This window comes from Rhipicephalus microplus, chromosome 4, assembly GCF_043290135.1.
Source record: "Rhipicephalus microplus isolate Deutch F79 chromosome 4, USDA_Rmic, whole genome shotgun sequence".
NCBI classification, from domain to species: Eukaryota; Metazoa; Arthropoda; class Arachnida; order Ixodida; family Ixodidae; genus Rhipicephalus; species Rhipicephalus microplus.
Genome location: NC_134703.1, coordinates 90,901,703 through 90,916,607, shown reverse-complemented (window position 1 = coordinate 90,916,607; position 14,905 = coordinate 90,901,703). Strand labels below are relative to the sequence as shown.

At 44.9% G+C, this 14,905-nt stretch overlaps 1 protein-coding gene across 2 annotated transcripts in view; it reads left to right on the top strand.

Moving 5' to 3' along the window:
• Med (Smad/Smad4 homolog Medea) overlaps window positions 1-14,599 on the top strand; it is a 51,213-nt gene extending 36,614 nt beyond the window's left edge. For both annotated transcript variants that reach the window (XM_037423232.2, XM_037423231.2), the window contains 5 exons: window positions 2,773-2,835; window positions 4,249-4,432; window positions 6,384-6,552; window positions 9,892-10,030; window positions 14,301-14,599. In XM_037423232.2, coding sequence (XP_037279129.2) covers window positions 2,773-2,835; window positions 4,249-4,432; window positions 6,384-6,552; window positions 9,892-10,030; window positions 14,301-14,512 — 767 coding nt within the window. In that variant the 3' untranslated portion in view covers window positions 14,513-14,599. The remainder of the gene's footprint in view (window positions 1-2,772; window positions 2,836-4,248; window positions 4,433-6,383; window positions 6,553-9,891; window positions 10,031-14,300) is intronic.
• Window positions 14,600-14,905: the final 306 nt, after the last annotated feature.

The following is a 14,905-nucleotide window of genomic DNA, read 5'->3' as shown; positions in this document are numbered from 1 at the left end:
CGCGCTCGCTTTTGAATCGTGACTACGGTGATAGTTTGAACTGAATTCCTACTGTAACAATGTTAGCGTTACTTTTAGCCACCCCATCTTGACCAAGTCGCGTCATTTCTTTGTTGCATTTTAGATATTCGCCCTGTCGAGTTATTCAAAACTTTAAACACTAGGTATGTGATAGTCAAATCCAATTATTCACTCGATTATTATTCTATATGAATTCAAAATTCTAATATTCACGCACGCATAATGAGTGTAATTGGTTGACAAAGCAGCCTTCAGATTACAGCACATGCCCCTAAGTTTTGAAGGACTGCTTCTGTTATTTATCACATCATTTTGGTGTATCAAGACTTTGTTCCTCTTCACAAGAAGTTCTGACATGAACTTTGGTGACTTCTTTGGCTGTTTGAAATTTCCTCTGTCGCAATCACTAAGCGGCTTCAGCTACCGTTAACTGTTCTGTCATTGCTTTAATTCAAGAAGGTGTAGGGGACTGTTGGAAAATGACTCTTGTAAGGAAACCCACAATCACACTACTATAATAAGAGCCCAGTTGACTTCTGTTTAAAACGGAGATTTGGCGTGCATCTTGTCTGCCTGTAACAACAGCTATGAGGAGGTTTAAAATACAAGTTGACTAAGTCACATGCAGGAAATTGTGTCCGCACACAGCAACACATCGACCAGCCTTCCTGGCCACTTGTGATATGAAAGAATCATATTAAGTTTTACATTTCACAATTAATTTGATTGGACTTTTATTAGAGAGCAGCCGGATATTCAAGCGGACCAGTTTTCACTGAAGGCCCACTCTAAGCTGACTTACCGTAATTACTCGAATCTAACGCGCACCTTTTTTCCGGTTAAGCAAGTTCATAAATTGCATGCGCGTTAGAATCGAGTGCGAAAAAGAAGTGAATGCGGTCATTCTATGGCCATCGGCATTCCAAAATGGCAGCCCCCTACGTGCGTCGGCATGGCGCGTTGTCATTTCTGCCTATGTGTTTCCCATGTGCGGCACTTCGTACGTGTGCTGAGGAGTTCGTCATCTTGGTGTGCATTAGCATCGACGGCATGGAAGGGCCGACTCCAAAAACTGGACGAGTGCACCACGATGCCGCTTTTAAAAGAAAAGTCATCGCGTGTACCGAAATGGACGTAAATCGGGCTGCATCGCGGTCATTCGGAGTTCCCGAAACGTGCGTGCTGGACTGGCGGAAACAAAAGCAGAATATTGTCGACAGCAAAGATTCACGCAAAGGCTTCAGCGGACCACAGCAGGGTCGGTTTCCGCAAATTGAAGAGCTGCTCGGTGAGTATGTGATTGAGCAGTGAGCGGCACAGCGGCCCATGACAGAACTGCTCCAAGCGACCCGGACAGAACTGCGACCCGGACAGAACTGCTCCAAGTGCAGGCTGTGCAGTTAGCCTTAGAAAAAGGGCTAATGCGGAGCCAGTTTAAAGGGAGCAGGTGCTGGCTAACTAACTTTATGTAGAGGAAAGGCTTTTCCCTCTGAAGGCGAACGGGCATATGCCAAAAGTTGCCGGAGGAGTACGAAGAAAAGCTTCAGTTTTCAGAGGTTCGTCCTAAACTTGCGGCACAACAATGGCTCCCTGCTTGGGCAAATCGGGAATGCCGACCAGACGCCTCTTTACTTCGACATGCCTGGCACCACAGCCGTCTAGAAGAAGGGGGTGAAGCAAGTTCGCGTGCTGACATCGGGCCACGGTAAAACTAGAGTGATGGCAATGCTCCGTTGCACGTCAGATAGGCACAAGCTTCCCCCGTACCTCATATTTAAACGGAAGACGCTTCCTAAAGGAGTCTTTTTCCCTAGTGGTGTGATCGTGTGGGCGAACGAGAAAAATGGGTGCGCGTTGCAATTGATGTCTTACTTTTCTTTTTTTCGTCGTGGAAACCGGGTGCGCGTTACAATCGAGGGCCCGGTAGAATCGAGTAAATACGGTAAGTCTCCAGCTCCCTTGGTATTATTCAGATTAACGATATTATACTGCTACTACTTCGTGGATTTACCTATTGCCACGTTCATTTCTCAAGCTTTGTTATCGCCCCGTTACACTACATGTAGCGCAAACCGTGCCAGCTATGTTTGAGAAGCTTCGAGGCTGTCGTAGATCGTTTTGTTAAGATTACGCCCACTTCGTGAACATTACAGATTTTTCTGGAAGCTACGTAGCTGCTAGCGACAACACTAGAATATTCTATGGCAAGGGTATAAATGCCGACCCGCTTCGCTGCTTGTCAGTTGATCGACAGCCGATGCTCTGTTTGCCACTATCAGAGCACGTGTCGCGCTGTAATCTTACTTTTCTTTTACGTGGCCGCAAGTTCGATCGAATAAATAGATTATTCTTCAAAGTACTGTCTGCTCACCTTCGTCGACGTCACGACCCCATGACATATGGCATCTGATGATTACCTTCTATGCTGCGAGAGCAGAGGCGAGGGCAGTGCAGACAACAAAGCAAGCTGAAAGCGTGTGTTGAAATGTCGTGGTGTCTCACTCCTATGTAGCCACTTTTTATGTTAAGCTATCGCAACACAATATCAAAGGAACTTAAAGTGGCTGTAGAAAAAGCTGTCATGCTGTCATTTAGGGTGCTTCTGAGTTTACCTGTATCTCTTAAGAATTAATAAGTCCTGGACATTCCTTTCTCACAAATGATAAATAAAAAAGTCTTGCTGTACTTTTCAAGCCATGCTTGGACCCTCTAGTGATGGAATCATTCCATTTTCTTGCTATGCTGTTTCAGGGCAGCACCACTCCATGATGCAGCAGGACTTGCCAGTACAAGGAACACTATCAAACCAACCTGGTAAATACATTTTTTAGATAGGCTGTTAAGAGAATATTCTTTCAACATAGATTGGTAAATTTCGCATCTGCAGTATAGTACGTAGTCCTATGACCATAAACAGACACTTGTTTCATGAAAGATGCCGGCCAAACGTAGATAATAGGGCTTCTTAGTGTTACTTATTGGCACATTGCATTGTTGGATATTGGCAACATCTGTAGGAAAGAATTTCATTTCTTTGAAACACAGTCTTGAAGCTAGCCCAGAATTCTTTATGACCTTTGATGCCATGTAATTAGTGCAAGCATGAACAAAGTTTTTTTTTTTCAGCAGTCGCATTGATGTTTTAAGCAGCTGGGTTTGGATGCTGAAATGAATTACTACTGTGAATTCTGTTTTATCGCAGGCCGAGCATTTTTGAAAATCATTTTTTCTTTGCTTTCTGGCCCAACAACTGCACTTCAAGCACAGGGAGAATGAATTTTCTTTTACTTGAAATATTGAATTGACCCAAACATTGCTTACTGGTCAAAGCATTGCAATTCAGTCCTAGATGTTAAGCATCCACTGACACATTTAAGAAATTGTGCAGGGGGATCAGCAAATGCCCACACTTAAGGAATTAAGAGCACGCTACTTGTGTTGTTGGGTATACTATTTATAGATGCTTGAGTTTTAATGTAGTTGAGCAATATTGTTGGCTAGTGTATGAAGGTCCAAAACATTTCAGAGTAGCATATCAGCCATTGTATTTATGCTCATCAACCCAGGCACGTCTGGAAAACTAATGTTCGATTCCGATGGCAGATAGTGAGTGCTTGGTCAGATCGCGACCAAAGCGCATAGATCCAAGTGCGATTGCTCTCGGCAGATGAGTGATCGGAACGCATGCGTCTCGATGAGAGCGATTGGTACATGGAGGCCTGGCGAGAAAACGCGGAGCGGGAAGCATGTTCCTGGTCATTCATGGCTGCCTGCAACTGTAAATGCTCGGCTGTGTCTAGATGCAAGCAGTCGCACAGAGTATGTCATGGGAACTTCCAGTCAAATTCACCAATTTCGGTGGGGCCGGAAATTTCGTGGCATGGAGCAATCTGCAATCTGCGGTTTCTCTCTATTCGCAGTTGAAATACACAATGAACTTTTCCAATCTGCCATTGGAATGTGATTACTGCATGGAAAGTTGATCTGAATCTACCATTGGAATTCAACATAACATATTGCTGCACTGGTTGCAATGAGTTGCTGCATGCAATCGGGAAAACTGGTCGGTTTGACTTGTGGGCGGCAAGGTGACTGGCTGATGGTGCTCTTTGTTTTTCAAGAAAGGGCTTTATTATTGTCTTTCCTTTCTAATCGATGGCTCTGATAATTTGGTTTAGCAGATGTAATTGCCTATTGACTGTGAGATATCCTTTTGCGTGAATGCAGCTCCGGAGTACTGGTGCTCAATTGCCTACTTTGAGCTTGACCAGCAAGTTGGCGAGACATTCAAGGTGCCGTCGTCTTTCTCTGGTGTAATCATTGATGGCTATGTGGACCCATCTGGTGGGAACCGCTTCTGCCTCGGGGCCCTCTCCAACGTTCACAGAACGGAGAAGAGCGAGAAAGCGAGGTAACCTTATGAAACTGTCTTTTCTGCTAGCTTTGACATACGTAGTAGCACTTCTGCTTCTGTAGTGTGACCTTGTCTGCTCCACGTATTTGCACTTGAAACCCTTTATAAGAGACAGACGTAAGAGACAAATGGGCATAAAAGACACCAGTGTGCCAACATTAAAATAGGTGTTGATGAGAAGATGCATACATGTTACGCTGCTTATTAGAGACATCTCGCATAAAAAATAGGAATTGCTCCCCAATGCATGTCTCTTAAAAAGGGGCTCAACTGTTTGTGGTTTGTTTTTCATGGGTGTGGGAGCATTTAAAATTTCTCATATATTTTTGCAATTTGAATATTTTATGCTCTCATCTGGTAGATTTTGAAGTCTGGAGCATTTTATGTGCTGGAGCATATATTGTTCTGCAAGCTCGTGCTTTTTAATCAGCTTAAAGCTTTAATTGTGTGTAGATTGTTTTTTGATGAGTTTTGACTGATTACTTTGTTGTTCTAAAAATTGATAGGATTGTTATTAATGTTCTAAAACAAAATGTGCGACTTATTTGTGTTGACATAAATTTCGCCTCCATTTTTCTGGTCTTGTAATCAGCGTGTCAAGCTGCAATGAGAAAGTTTGTGTGTCGTTTTGAACTGTTCTTGTGCTGTCACAATTCCTGGTGCTTTAGCTACCTACTTGCATGTATTTCCGCAAGTATTGAAAAAAAAAAAAAGAGGTTATTAGTATTTCCAATCATGTCTTTGTACATTGTGTGGCCATGTAATTTCAGGCCGTCTTTGCACTGTACAGTACTCACAGATTCAAGCACATAGAATTGTAGGGGCAAAAAATTACCTTAGGGTCTAGGCTTGTGCATTGTTTGTTTTTAAGTGATGGTGATGATGCTAAAAAATAAGCGCACTAGCACGTGCACAGCACCTGCTAGGTACCCACTATATGCCATCACGATGACCATAAAGAAGTAGCATGTTGGAATATGCGAGGTACCTGATGACGACCACGGAATATTCTCTTTATGCCATGGATGTTACGAACATAAGGCACGCAAGTTGGCGGCAAAAGGACAAAAATGCCAAGCGGACTCGGAGTTGAAGGCGCAAGAAGCGGCGACCCAAGGACAATGTGGATAAATTGCTACCTCGAAGGAGGGAGCTCGCGAAGCAGCGGCAAAGCTGCAAAAATGCCAAGTGAATTCGGAGTTTAAGGTGTCTTGATATGCTTTGCAGTGCATTTCATATGACTGTAAACAATCTACAACCACCAGCGGAATGTGCATAGACCTCGTCTTTGTCGATTTCAGGCGATAGATGAACTACTGGCTTTACATTTCGTAGACCACAAGACTGTAAACACAACATACCACTTATGACCCATAAACATAGTACATATATAGCTGTACACTGTTTTTCACTCACTTACATGCACGAGTGTGCAGCAATACGAATGATTTACGGTAACACTGAACGATTTCACTGCTTTGCCCCTCATCATCATTCACTTTGCGGAGGAGGAGGAGGAATAAACTTTATTATGACAAACCAGTAGGTATAAGTGGCCGGGCCTAGGCCTTCCATGAGGGGAGTTCAAGGGCTTGCCTCGACGCCACCTCACGGAGATGCCGTAATTAATTAGTATGCCGACAAGTTTGCACGGTTGCTCCAGATAACCACTTGCTGTCGTGACAAGTCTGGTCTCATGATAATGTAGGCTCCGATTTACACTTTCATGTCAAAATTACACTCTTCGGACCTGAATTGAAGACAGTGCTTAAGAAAGTGTATACACTACCTAACCTTACACTGTGCTGTCGCAATCATTGAGTACTGTGCATCATATTAAGTTGTTAGTAACATGAAAACTAGTTTTTTAGTGAAGTCTTCATTGAGCTCCTAGCGCCTTCATTTATGGAAGTCTGAAAGTGTCATCTCTGTTGCCTTCAAATGACAGGTTGCACATTGGCAAAGGAGTGCAGCTGGACCTGCGTGGCGAAGGGGACGTGTGGTTGCGCTGCCTTAGCGACCACAGCGTCTTTGTGCAGAGCTACTACCTAGACCGAGAAGCTGGCAGAGCCCCCGGTGACGCTGTGCACAAAATCTACCCAAGTGCCTATATAAAGGTAAGCGCTGTGTTTGCCTTATCACGTACAATTCAAATATTGCATGTAATGCATAGATTTCTTGTTCAGTTGTCTATTCTTTGTTTTCATTGCATTTGTTACTTTATGTATACTTATCCTGTATTATGCATACCTTTGTTTGTCATAACTGCAGTTCTTTTTACACTTCATGTTTCTCTTGATGATGTTTATTCCGTATTGCCTTTAGCTGTGAGGTGCACAGTGATGGGATATTGCACTTGAAAGTAACTACAGTCGAACCCCGCTACAACGAAACTGAAGGGGCACGGAAAAAATTTCGTTGAAGCGAAAATTTCATTGTGGTGAAATCGAAAAAATATAGCCGATCTGAACTAGCAAAACAAAGGAACGTTTATTCTCAAAATTCAAAGAGTGTCCGCTGCTTTTTATTCTATCCCAGCAGCGTCACAATGCGATTCTGACCTATGCATAGCGAGCGAGGTCATGGTGAAAAGCACCCTGAAACAATGACTACAACTGCTTTCGTGAATGAGCCAAACAGTTGCATTAACACGTTAACACCAGCAGCTTTCCGCCGTCAAAATGCCGAGACGGTAGCACGGCATCGTGGAGCAGTGACTTTTGCCTTATTTTATGCCATTCTTATCATCCATCACTTGGGGCTAGCTGATTTTGTTGATAATGGACACGAATAGCCGCTCTGCTTAGTTACCACACTGTCCAAGCGTGAACAAAATGATAAACTTAGGAAACGAATAAGGCATCGTTCTGCAGATGCACCCAGCAGCTGCGCGAAGGAAGCCATGAACTAAGCAACTGAGCTTCAGCTTCGGATTGTCTGCGGCTATACAGTAAACCCAATCTTTAGCATTTTGATGCATTTTCAGAACCTGAAAATACGTCGACGAAGTTTAAAGCACGCATTGACACCACCAAGAACCACCGCTGTTCAGCAAGCATAGGTGCCGCCATCGCTCGGTAGTGGTGGCATTGGCAATAAGACTGCCCTGCTTTTGTCACTGACAAATTCAGGGCAGTTCATTGCCATCGCTATCAAGCAATGGCGGCGTCCAAGCTTGCTGAACAGCGGTGGTTTTTGGTGGTGTCAACGCATGTTTTAGACTTCGTTGACGTATTTTCAGCTTGTGAAAATGCATCAAAATGTTAAAGATTAGGTTTACTGTATAGCAATAAATACCTGAGCCTTGAACCGCATCATGAAATTTCGTTGAAGCGGGACGGCAAAAGAAAAAGTGTTCTTTGTGGCGACAATATTTATGCATTGACTCCTATGGACTGCTGACGGGGGACCGTAAATTTTTCGTTGTAGTGGGAATTTCGTCGAAGAAGCGTTCATTGTAGTGGAGTGCAACTGTATTTATTCTGCATTTTGTATAAACTTCTTTTTTTTTTTTTTTCATTTCATAAATACTCTACAGTGCTTTCACATATAAGGAGTACTTGAAACATCTTTTACAGTGTCCATTTGACACTAGTACAGAACAGTAAATAAAGCTTATTGATTTGTTGTTCATCCATGTTGTACGACCCCAGTGGGACCCCTTTATAAGAGACACTGGTGTGCCTGCATCAAAATAGGTGTTGATCAATAAATCAGAACACAGTTCTACTCTGCTTATTAGGGACACTTCATACTATAAGTGACGAAAATAACTTCCTCGTAAGCATGTTCTGGTTTGGGCATGTAAAAGCCCAACAGTTATATTATTATCTGTAGTAGTGGATTGGTAATGTGGTACAAGGATTTTATCTGTACTTGCTACATCATGCAACGATCATAAGATGAAAAGAGGAGAATCTTCTGTAAAGTCTAAGATTTGCAGCAGCAAACGATGTGCTTATAATCGACACAATTGTCCACTTAACGTTCGAAAAGGTCCAGTATCCTAGTGATTTTTCAGTGCTGCTCACGGTTGGGCCTTGAAAAGCTGCACATTCTATAAATGTTATATGGGTACTCTGCGGGGGAATGGCCTTAAAAGATATGGGAGAGCACGCTCGCTCATTTTCCTTTCGTCACTAGTGACGCGACCGCAGTCTAGCAACGAAGCCAAACTGGTGGCAAAACTGGCAAGCCAAAGAAGGTGGTGTGCCGGATGTGAACACTTTGCTTGCACTGCAGAGAGATGGGCATGTGTTTTAGAGGGGAAGCTTCTTAATGTCGAGGCTTGTCTGTTATTGTGCATCGTAGCCGCTGCTGACGATGACGAAGATTCCAGACCACACATGTTCTTTCTGCCATCACGGCACAGCACATGCAAGGTGCCCTCCATGTCATAGTGGTGACAATAAACATGATGACTATGATCATCACCGACGACTAGCTTGCACAGTAGATGATGTCTCGATATGCTCTGCGATGCATTATGTATGACTGGAAACAACCAACAACCACCAGGGGAATCAGCACGGGCCTCGTCCTTGCCAACTTCAGGCTAGGTCTGATACCACAAAGCACTAATTGTGAAGGCAAAATGAAATTCACAGCTCAGCACAATATACCAGTTATGACCAATAAACATTGTATAGAACTGTACACCGCTTGGCACTCATTTACATGCTTGAGTGGTCAATGTCACGGGTGATTTATGGTAACACCGAACGATCCCACTGCTTCGCCTATTCATCATTCACTTCGTGGATGTGCCGTGTTTTTTTTTTTTTTTTTCTCCGCGTGCCAAACAGCAATGTGCGGAGGGTTTCTTAGGGTAGAATAAAACTGTGGATGCAGTCACCAGCTTACAGGTTGAGCAGTTTTCTTTTTTTTTTTTTTAATATTGAAAATAACTCTCTTTTGTTTTTAATTTTTGTTGTGCTATTGACCTGGGTTTGGCGACTCCTTTTGAAAAAAAAAAATATTTTTCAATGGCTACACCCTGGATAAATTGCTAAATTTTAGTATAATGAAGTACAGTCCAACCCTTTTATAAGAGACGCTGATGGTAGATACAAATGGGTTTAAGAGACGACATTGTGCCCACATTGAAATAGAGGTTGATGAGAAAATGCGTACATGGTACACTTCTTATAGGAGACATCCTGTATAAAAAACGAGAATTGCCCTCCAATGCATGTCTCTTATAAGGGGGCTCAACTGTATGTTACTGATTTTGATGACCTTGTTACTCTGAGCTTCAACCGTAACACTATTACTTTCACCTGAAAGTTGCGCTGCCAACACAAAAGGATGCTCAATGCCTCCTGAGAGAAAAAATGTATATGCTGCTGTCATCCTTTGCATAATAATCACGTTGGACATAACCTGCTTTGTAATTTGGGTTGGAGCGCCACTTTGGTGGGATTTTTTTGAGCGTGTCAGTGTGGTCTCTTGTGCAGGTCTTTGACCTTCGGCAGTGCCATGGCCAAATGCAGCAGCAGGCACAGACAGCACAAGCAGCAGCGGCTGCCCAGGCGGCAGCAGTTGCTGGTCACATCCCGGGCCCTGCCTCAGTAGGCGGCATCGCCCCTGCAATCAGTGAGTTTATCAATAATGTTCCACTTGAGCCTCATTATAAGGAAGGTGCACCTGACACAAAAATAAGTTCCTTAAGGGGAGACGCGGGTCGAAAAGTCGCGTTTTTTTTCCAAATTTCACCTTTTCTGTTTTTTGTTGCTTTATCATCTTTATACATTATATTTTGACATCTGAAAATATCACAGCGAAATAAGCATCAGAAGTCAGTGAAAAACGCGTCTGAGTGAGCGGCAGTGACGCGCGGCATCACGAAATTTACACAAAACGGGCTGCTGTTCGCGTGCTCGCGGGGCCGCGAAGAGAGCTGTCCGCCATATTGCGGCCGCTGGCTCGTGTAGAGTTGTCCTTACTCTCCACGATCCCGGTTCTTGAAGTCTCGTACGTTCACGAAAAATCTAAAAAAAAAGCAACAAAAACAGTCTTTTCCCGCCGTTTCAAACCGCGCGCCACTAACGCAGGGCCGCCATTGGCTGACAGCACCCGTGTTTTCTTGCCGTAGTTCGCTTCACTGTTTTCCGGAGTTATTTTTCGCTGTTTTCGTGCGATGGCGAGCCCGAAAAAGGCCGTTGCCGACCATCGGAAATACAGAAGTAAGAACAAGTTCAGAGGGAAGCGGCGGAGGACGTACAAGAAAGCCACCGCCAACGAAAATGTCCGCGACGGGCCAGCGGCCGGTAGGCCTAACATCGACCACGGCAACGTCGACCATGGCAACTGCGACGACGAGATCAACGCTGCAGTGAATTTTGTGAGTGCATCGCAGAAAAAGATCGCGTTATTCGAAAACGACGTCAGGCCGAATGCCGATCGTGCCGAAAGCGTAGTGCTGTGCGAGTTGGGTGCATTGACGGCCGTCGTCGCAGGCGCGGCATGCCCCGTTTGTCACGAGAGTAAACTCGCAGTTCGGGCACCGAATAAAAAGCGGAAAGGCCTTTCGGCGTTTCTGGAGCTACACTGCGAGAATGCGGAGTGCTCGGAGAGCATCCTTTCGTCCGCGTACTCGTCGAAGCGGGTCGCGTCAGATGGCGGCCGCGGTGCAAGCAGAAGCTACGACAGCGGGAGTTCGCGTGACGCCTTTGCCGTGAACCTGAAAGTGGTGCTTGCAGCGCGTGCCGTCGGTATCGGGCATGAGCAACTTTCACGATTTTGTGCAGTAGTTGGATTGCCAAACCCTATGCACCATAAGACCTTCCATGCTATCGGCAAAAAGATTCACAGTGCGGCAGTGAAGGCTGTCTGTGAAAACATGCAAAGGGCACGCAGCGTCACCAAAGAGGTGGCTGGTAACAGTGACGTGCCAGTCATGTTTGACGGCACATGGCAAAAAAGAGGCCACAAAAGCCACAATGGTGTGGGAACTGTAGTGTCCTTGGACACTGGTTTGTGCCTGGACTATGAAGTGCTTTCCAACTTCTGCCTGGCGTGCAGTTTGCATAACGACATGGGAGGCGATGAAGAAACATGGCAGGCGTTTCATCATCCCGTTTGTGAGAAGAATTGCGACTGTTCTTCGCATGCCATGGAGGCCGAAGCTGCAGTGCGCATTTGGCAGAGGACTGTGGACTATGAGACACCCCTGCGGTTCACCATCTTCCTAAGCGATGGAGACAGCAAGGCCTACAACGGGGTCTGTGATGCCAACGTGTACCCTGACACTCCAATTGAAAAAGAGGAGTGCACCAACCACGTGGCGAAACGTCTGGGCACCGGCCTGCGGAAGCTGCCAACGCCACTTCCACGAGGGGAGAAGCTGAAGGAGACCACCATCCAGAAGCTTCAAACTTACTTTCAGGTGGCCATTGTGAACAATCGGGGAAATGTCCACAAGATGTACACTGCCATATGGGCCTCATGTTTGCACTCGTGCTCAACAGACGGTGCTGGAAGTCACAAGTTCTGTCCTGCAGGCCCAGACTCGTGGTGCAAGCACCGACGTGCTGAGGCGCAGGGCCAGCCTGCACCGTGCCACACCCCCCTCCTGACCAAGGCCCAGGGTTTGGCAGTCCTCCCAATCTACAAGCGTCTCACAGATGCGAAGCTGCTTGCCCGGTGCCTCCACGGCAAGACACAGAACGCGGCCGAGTCCCTGAACAGCAAAATATGGCTGCTGTGTCCAAAGACCCGGTTTGCTTCCCGGACTGCTGTGGAAACAGCCACAGCCATTGCAGTCCTGTGGTTCAACCGGGGCCACGCGAGCTTTGAAAAGGTGCTGGAAGAGCTTGGGGTGCTTCCTTCGGAGGCCCTGGTTACCCTCAGCGACCGCCGAGACAGCATGCGCATGCACAAGATGAATGTGCGTCAAACCGCTGAGGCGAGGGCACACCGTCGCAGTGCAGCCGAGAGGGCCCGGGTGGAGGAGTCCTGCCGCACCAGCCGGGAAGGGAAAACCTACGGTGCTGGAGAGTTTTAGACAACTGATATTCCCTCTGGACATGTGTGTATGTGTTCAGCACAAGTTTCGTGCTACTGCGTTTTTCATTTTTGTAAATACAGACTTTCAAACTTTCAAACGCGTTTTTCTCATTTCGCAATTTTGGCCAATTTGCATTTTTTGCGGGAAGTGTTTCGGGCACTTAGAATGGTCATACGACGACGAAATTTGGCACACACATTGAGGAGAGTGCGTAGGGTGCCGATATCTACTTGAATCAGCACAACCTATCAGCTGTAAATATCTATTAATAAATTTAATGGTGGTCGAGTGGAAAAAAAAGGGTAGTTTGCTACACAGATGTTTTTTTCATAGTTTCAAAGTTGGAGCACAATTTCTAGCTAGATATCGGCACTCTATGGCTAATAGGGAGCAAAAGGAGCCATTGAACAACTCTCTGCATGAACATTTAGTATGCGCGAAAGTTCCCGGAAAACTTATCAAGTTTCACCATTACTTGAAACACAACTCCCAAACTATTGCACTTATGTAAAAACTGATTACAGATTTGGAATCAGGAGGAAAAACTGCATCAGTGGTCCAATTTCTGAAGCTCTAAGTTGAATAACAAAAAAAAAGTGCTTTCGAGGAGCGTCTCCCCTTAAATGCGGAAATTCTTTATACAGGTATAATCCTAACACTACAACTATTGCAAAAGTACTTCCAATTTTCTTCGTAATAAGCGATATTTTGTTATATCTGGGTTTCTTATATCAAGGTTTGAGTGTATTGCATGCCTTCATAGCTCCTTTATGCTGGAAATTTTAGCGAAAAAGCAACAAAGCAAAAATAATGAATCTGTTTAGATTCTCTGGGAAAAGATTCTCTGGGAAAGTGTGCTACCAGAACGCTAATGCTGTTATTTTCAGCACGGTAAGTTTATAAATAGAGGAGAAAAACCAGTCAATGTGCCATTTTTAATTTCACACTGAAACTTTCCTGTTTTAGTTTCTAATTCATTCTGATCCAAAGTTGATTATATTCTACTAGCTTATTGATAATTACCTGATGTGTTTCTTGCCAATAGACTTTTCTGGCTATGTAACCCAACCTGTTGTGCAAGAACAGCATGTTTGGATGCAGTCGTAGATGACTAGTGTCCCTCCCCTCACCCTGCCCCCCTCGTGCATTTGCACTTGCTGCTCACTGTGCTTGAACAGTTTAGAGTCAAATATCGGCTCAAGGAAGTGAACAACGTGCCCATTTCAGATTTTGTTTCTGGTGGGGCTCGTTCTGTGAGGTCACTTTTTGTTGGTATGTTACTTAGCACAATCATAATAAGTGTTCGGATAGAATGTGAGGTTTGGCTGGAAACCTGGCGTAAGCCAGAAGTTCTTATATGTATAATGCTGCGTGTTCACGAAGGAATCACCTGAGAGTTGTCAGTCACACTTCATGTTTTAGTTTTGCGTGCTACTTAAGTGGTAAATAAAATTCTTAGGCAGGCTGGAGATGTTTTTAGCTTGCTACAGATTGATACTTGTACATTGATTTATATCTCATGCCAGAAATGCCCGATTCCTAAACAAATCCAGATATTAAAACATAGCAGTTAACACAAAGCACACAAGGTATTTAAAGAGAGTGCAAAAGATTACAAGCACGCAAAGCTTAGAGATTACAAAATTCGCACAGAGAAAAAAAATTTTCAACTTCTACAGATTCCTACATACACTACTTGAAAATTAATAATAGCATTTCGCAGCCCTTGTCTTGTTATCTCTACAGTCATGGTTAGGTAACAGAGATGGGGAACGAACGAAGTAGCATGTTGCAGGTACCATAAGGTACCTGCTTTTGAAATTTTCACAGTGCATTGCATGGATATGTTGTCTGCAGGTTTGTCTGCAGCCGCAGGCATCGGCGTGGACGACCTTCGACGGCTGTGCATTTTGCGACTGAGCTTTGTCAAGGGCTGGGGCCCCGACTACCCGCGGCAAAGTATCAAGGAGACGCCATGTTGGATTGAGGTGCACCTGCACCGCTCGCTGCAATTGCTTGACGAAGTCCTCCACTCCATGCCCATCCACGATCCGAGACCACATGACTAGCCCCGTGATCCCACCCTTCACTTCCCGCATCCCATACTTCCCGTGTCTCCAAATTTTCAATCAAAATAAAAACGACTGTGAAGAATACGGGTGTGTGGTGGCAGCTCATTTTCTCATTGCAATCACATGAACAAACAAAATAGAAGAACATCAATCAAAGATTCTCTGCCCATGCCGGATTAATTCAGGGCTGCTCAGCCTGCGTTGGGGAAAGAGTAAAAGTAGATGGTTCTAAGCCTTGACATGGCAGAAATAGCAAGTGCTAGCCAACCTCTTTGACATGTGGAGCTGTACAAAATGGTATCGGCACAAGCTCAGATGCAGTGTGCATTCAGTTGCCTTCTTTCCACTCCGCTCGGCTTATGCACTTATACATTTGGACTTGCTGCTCAC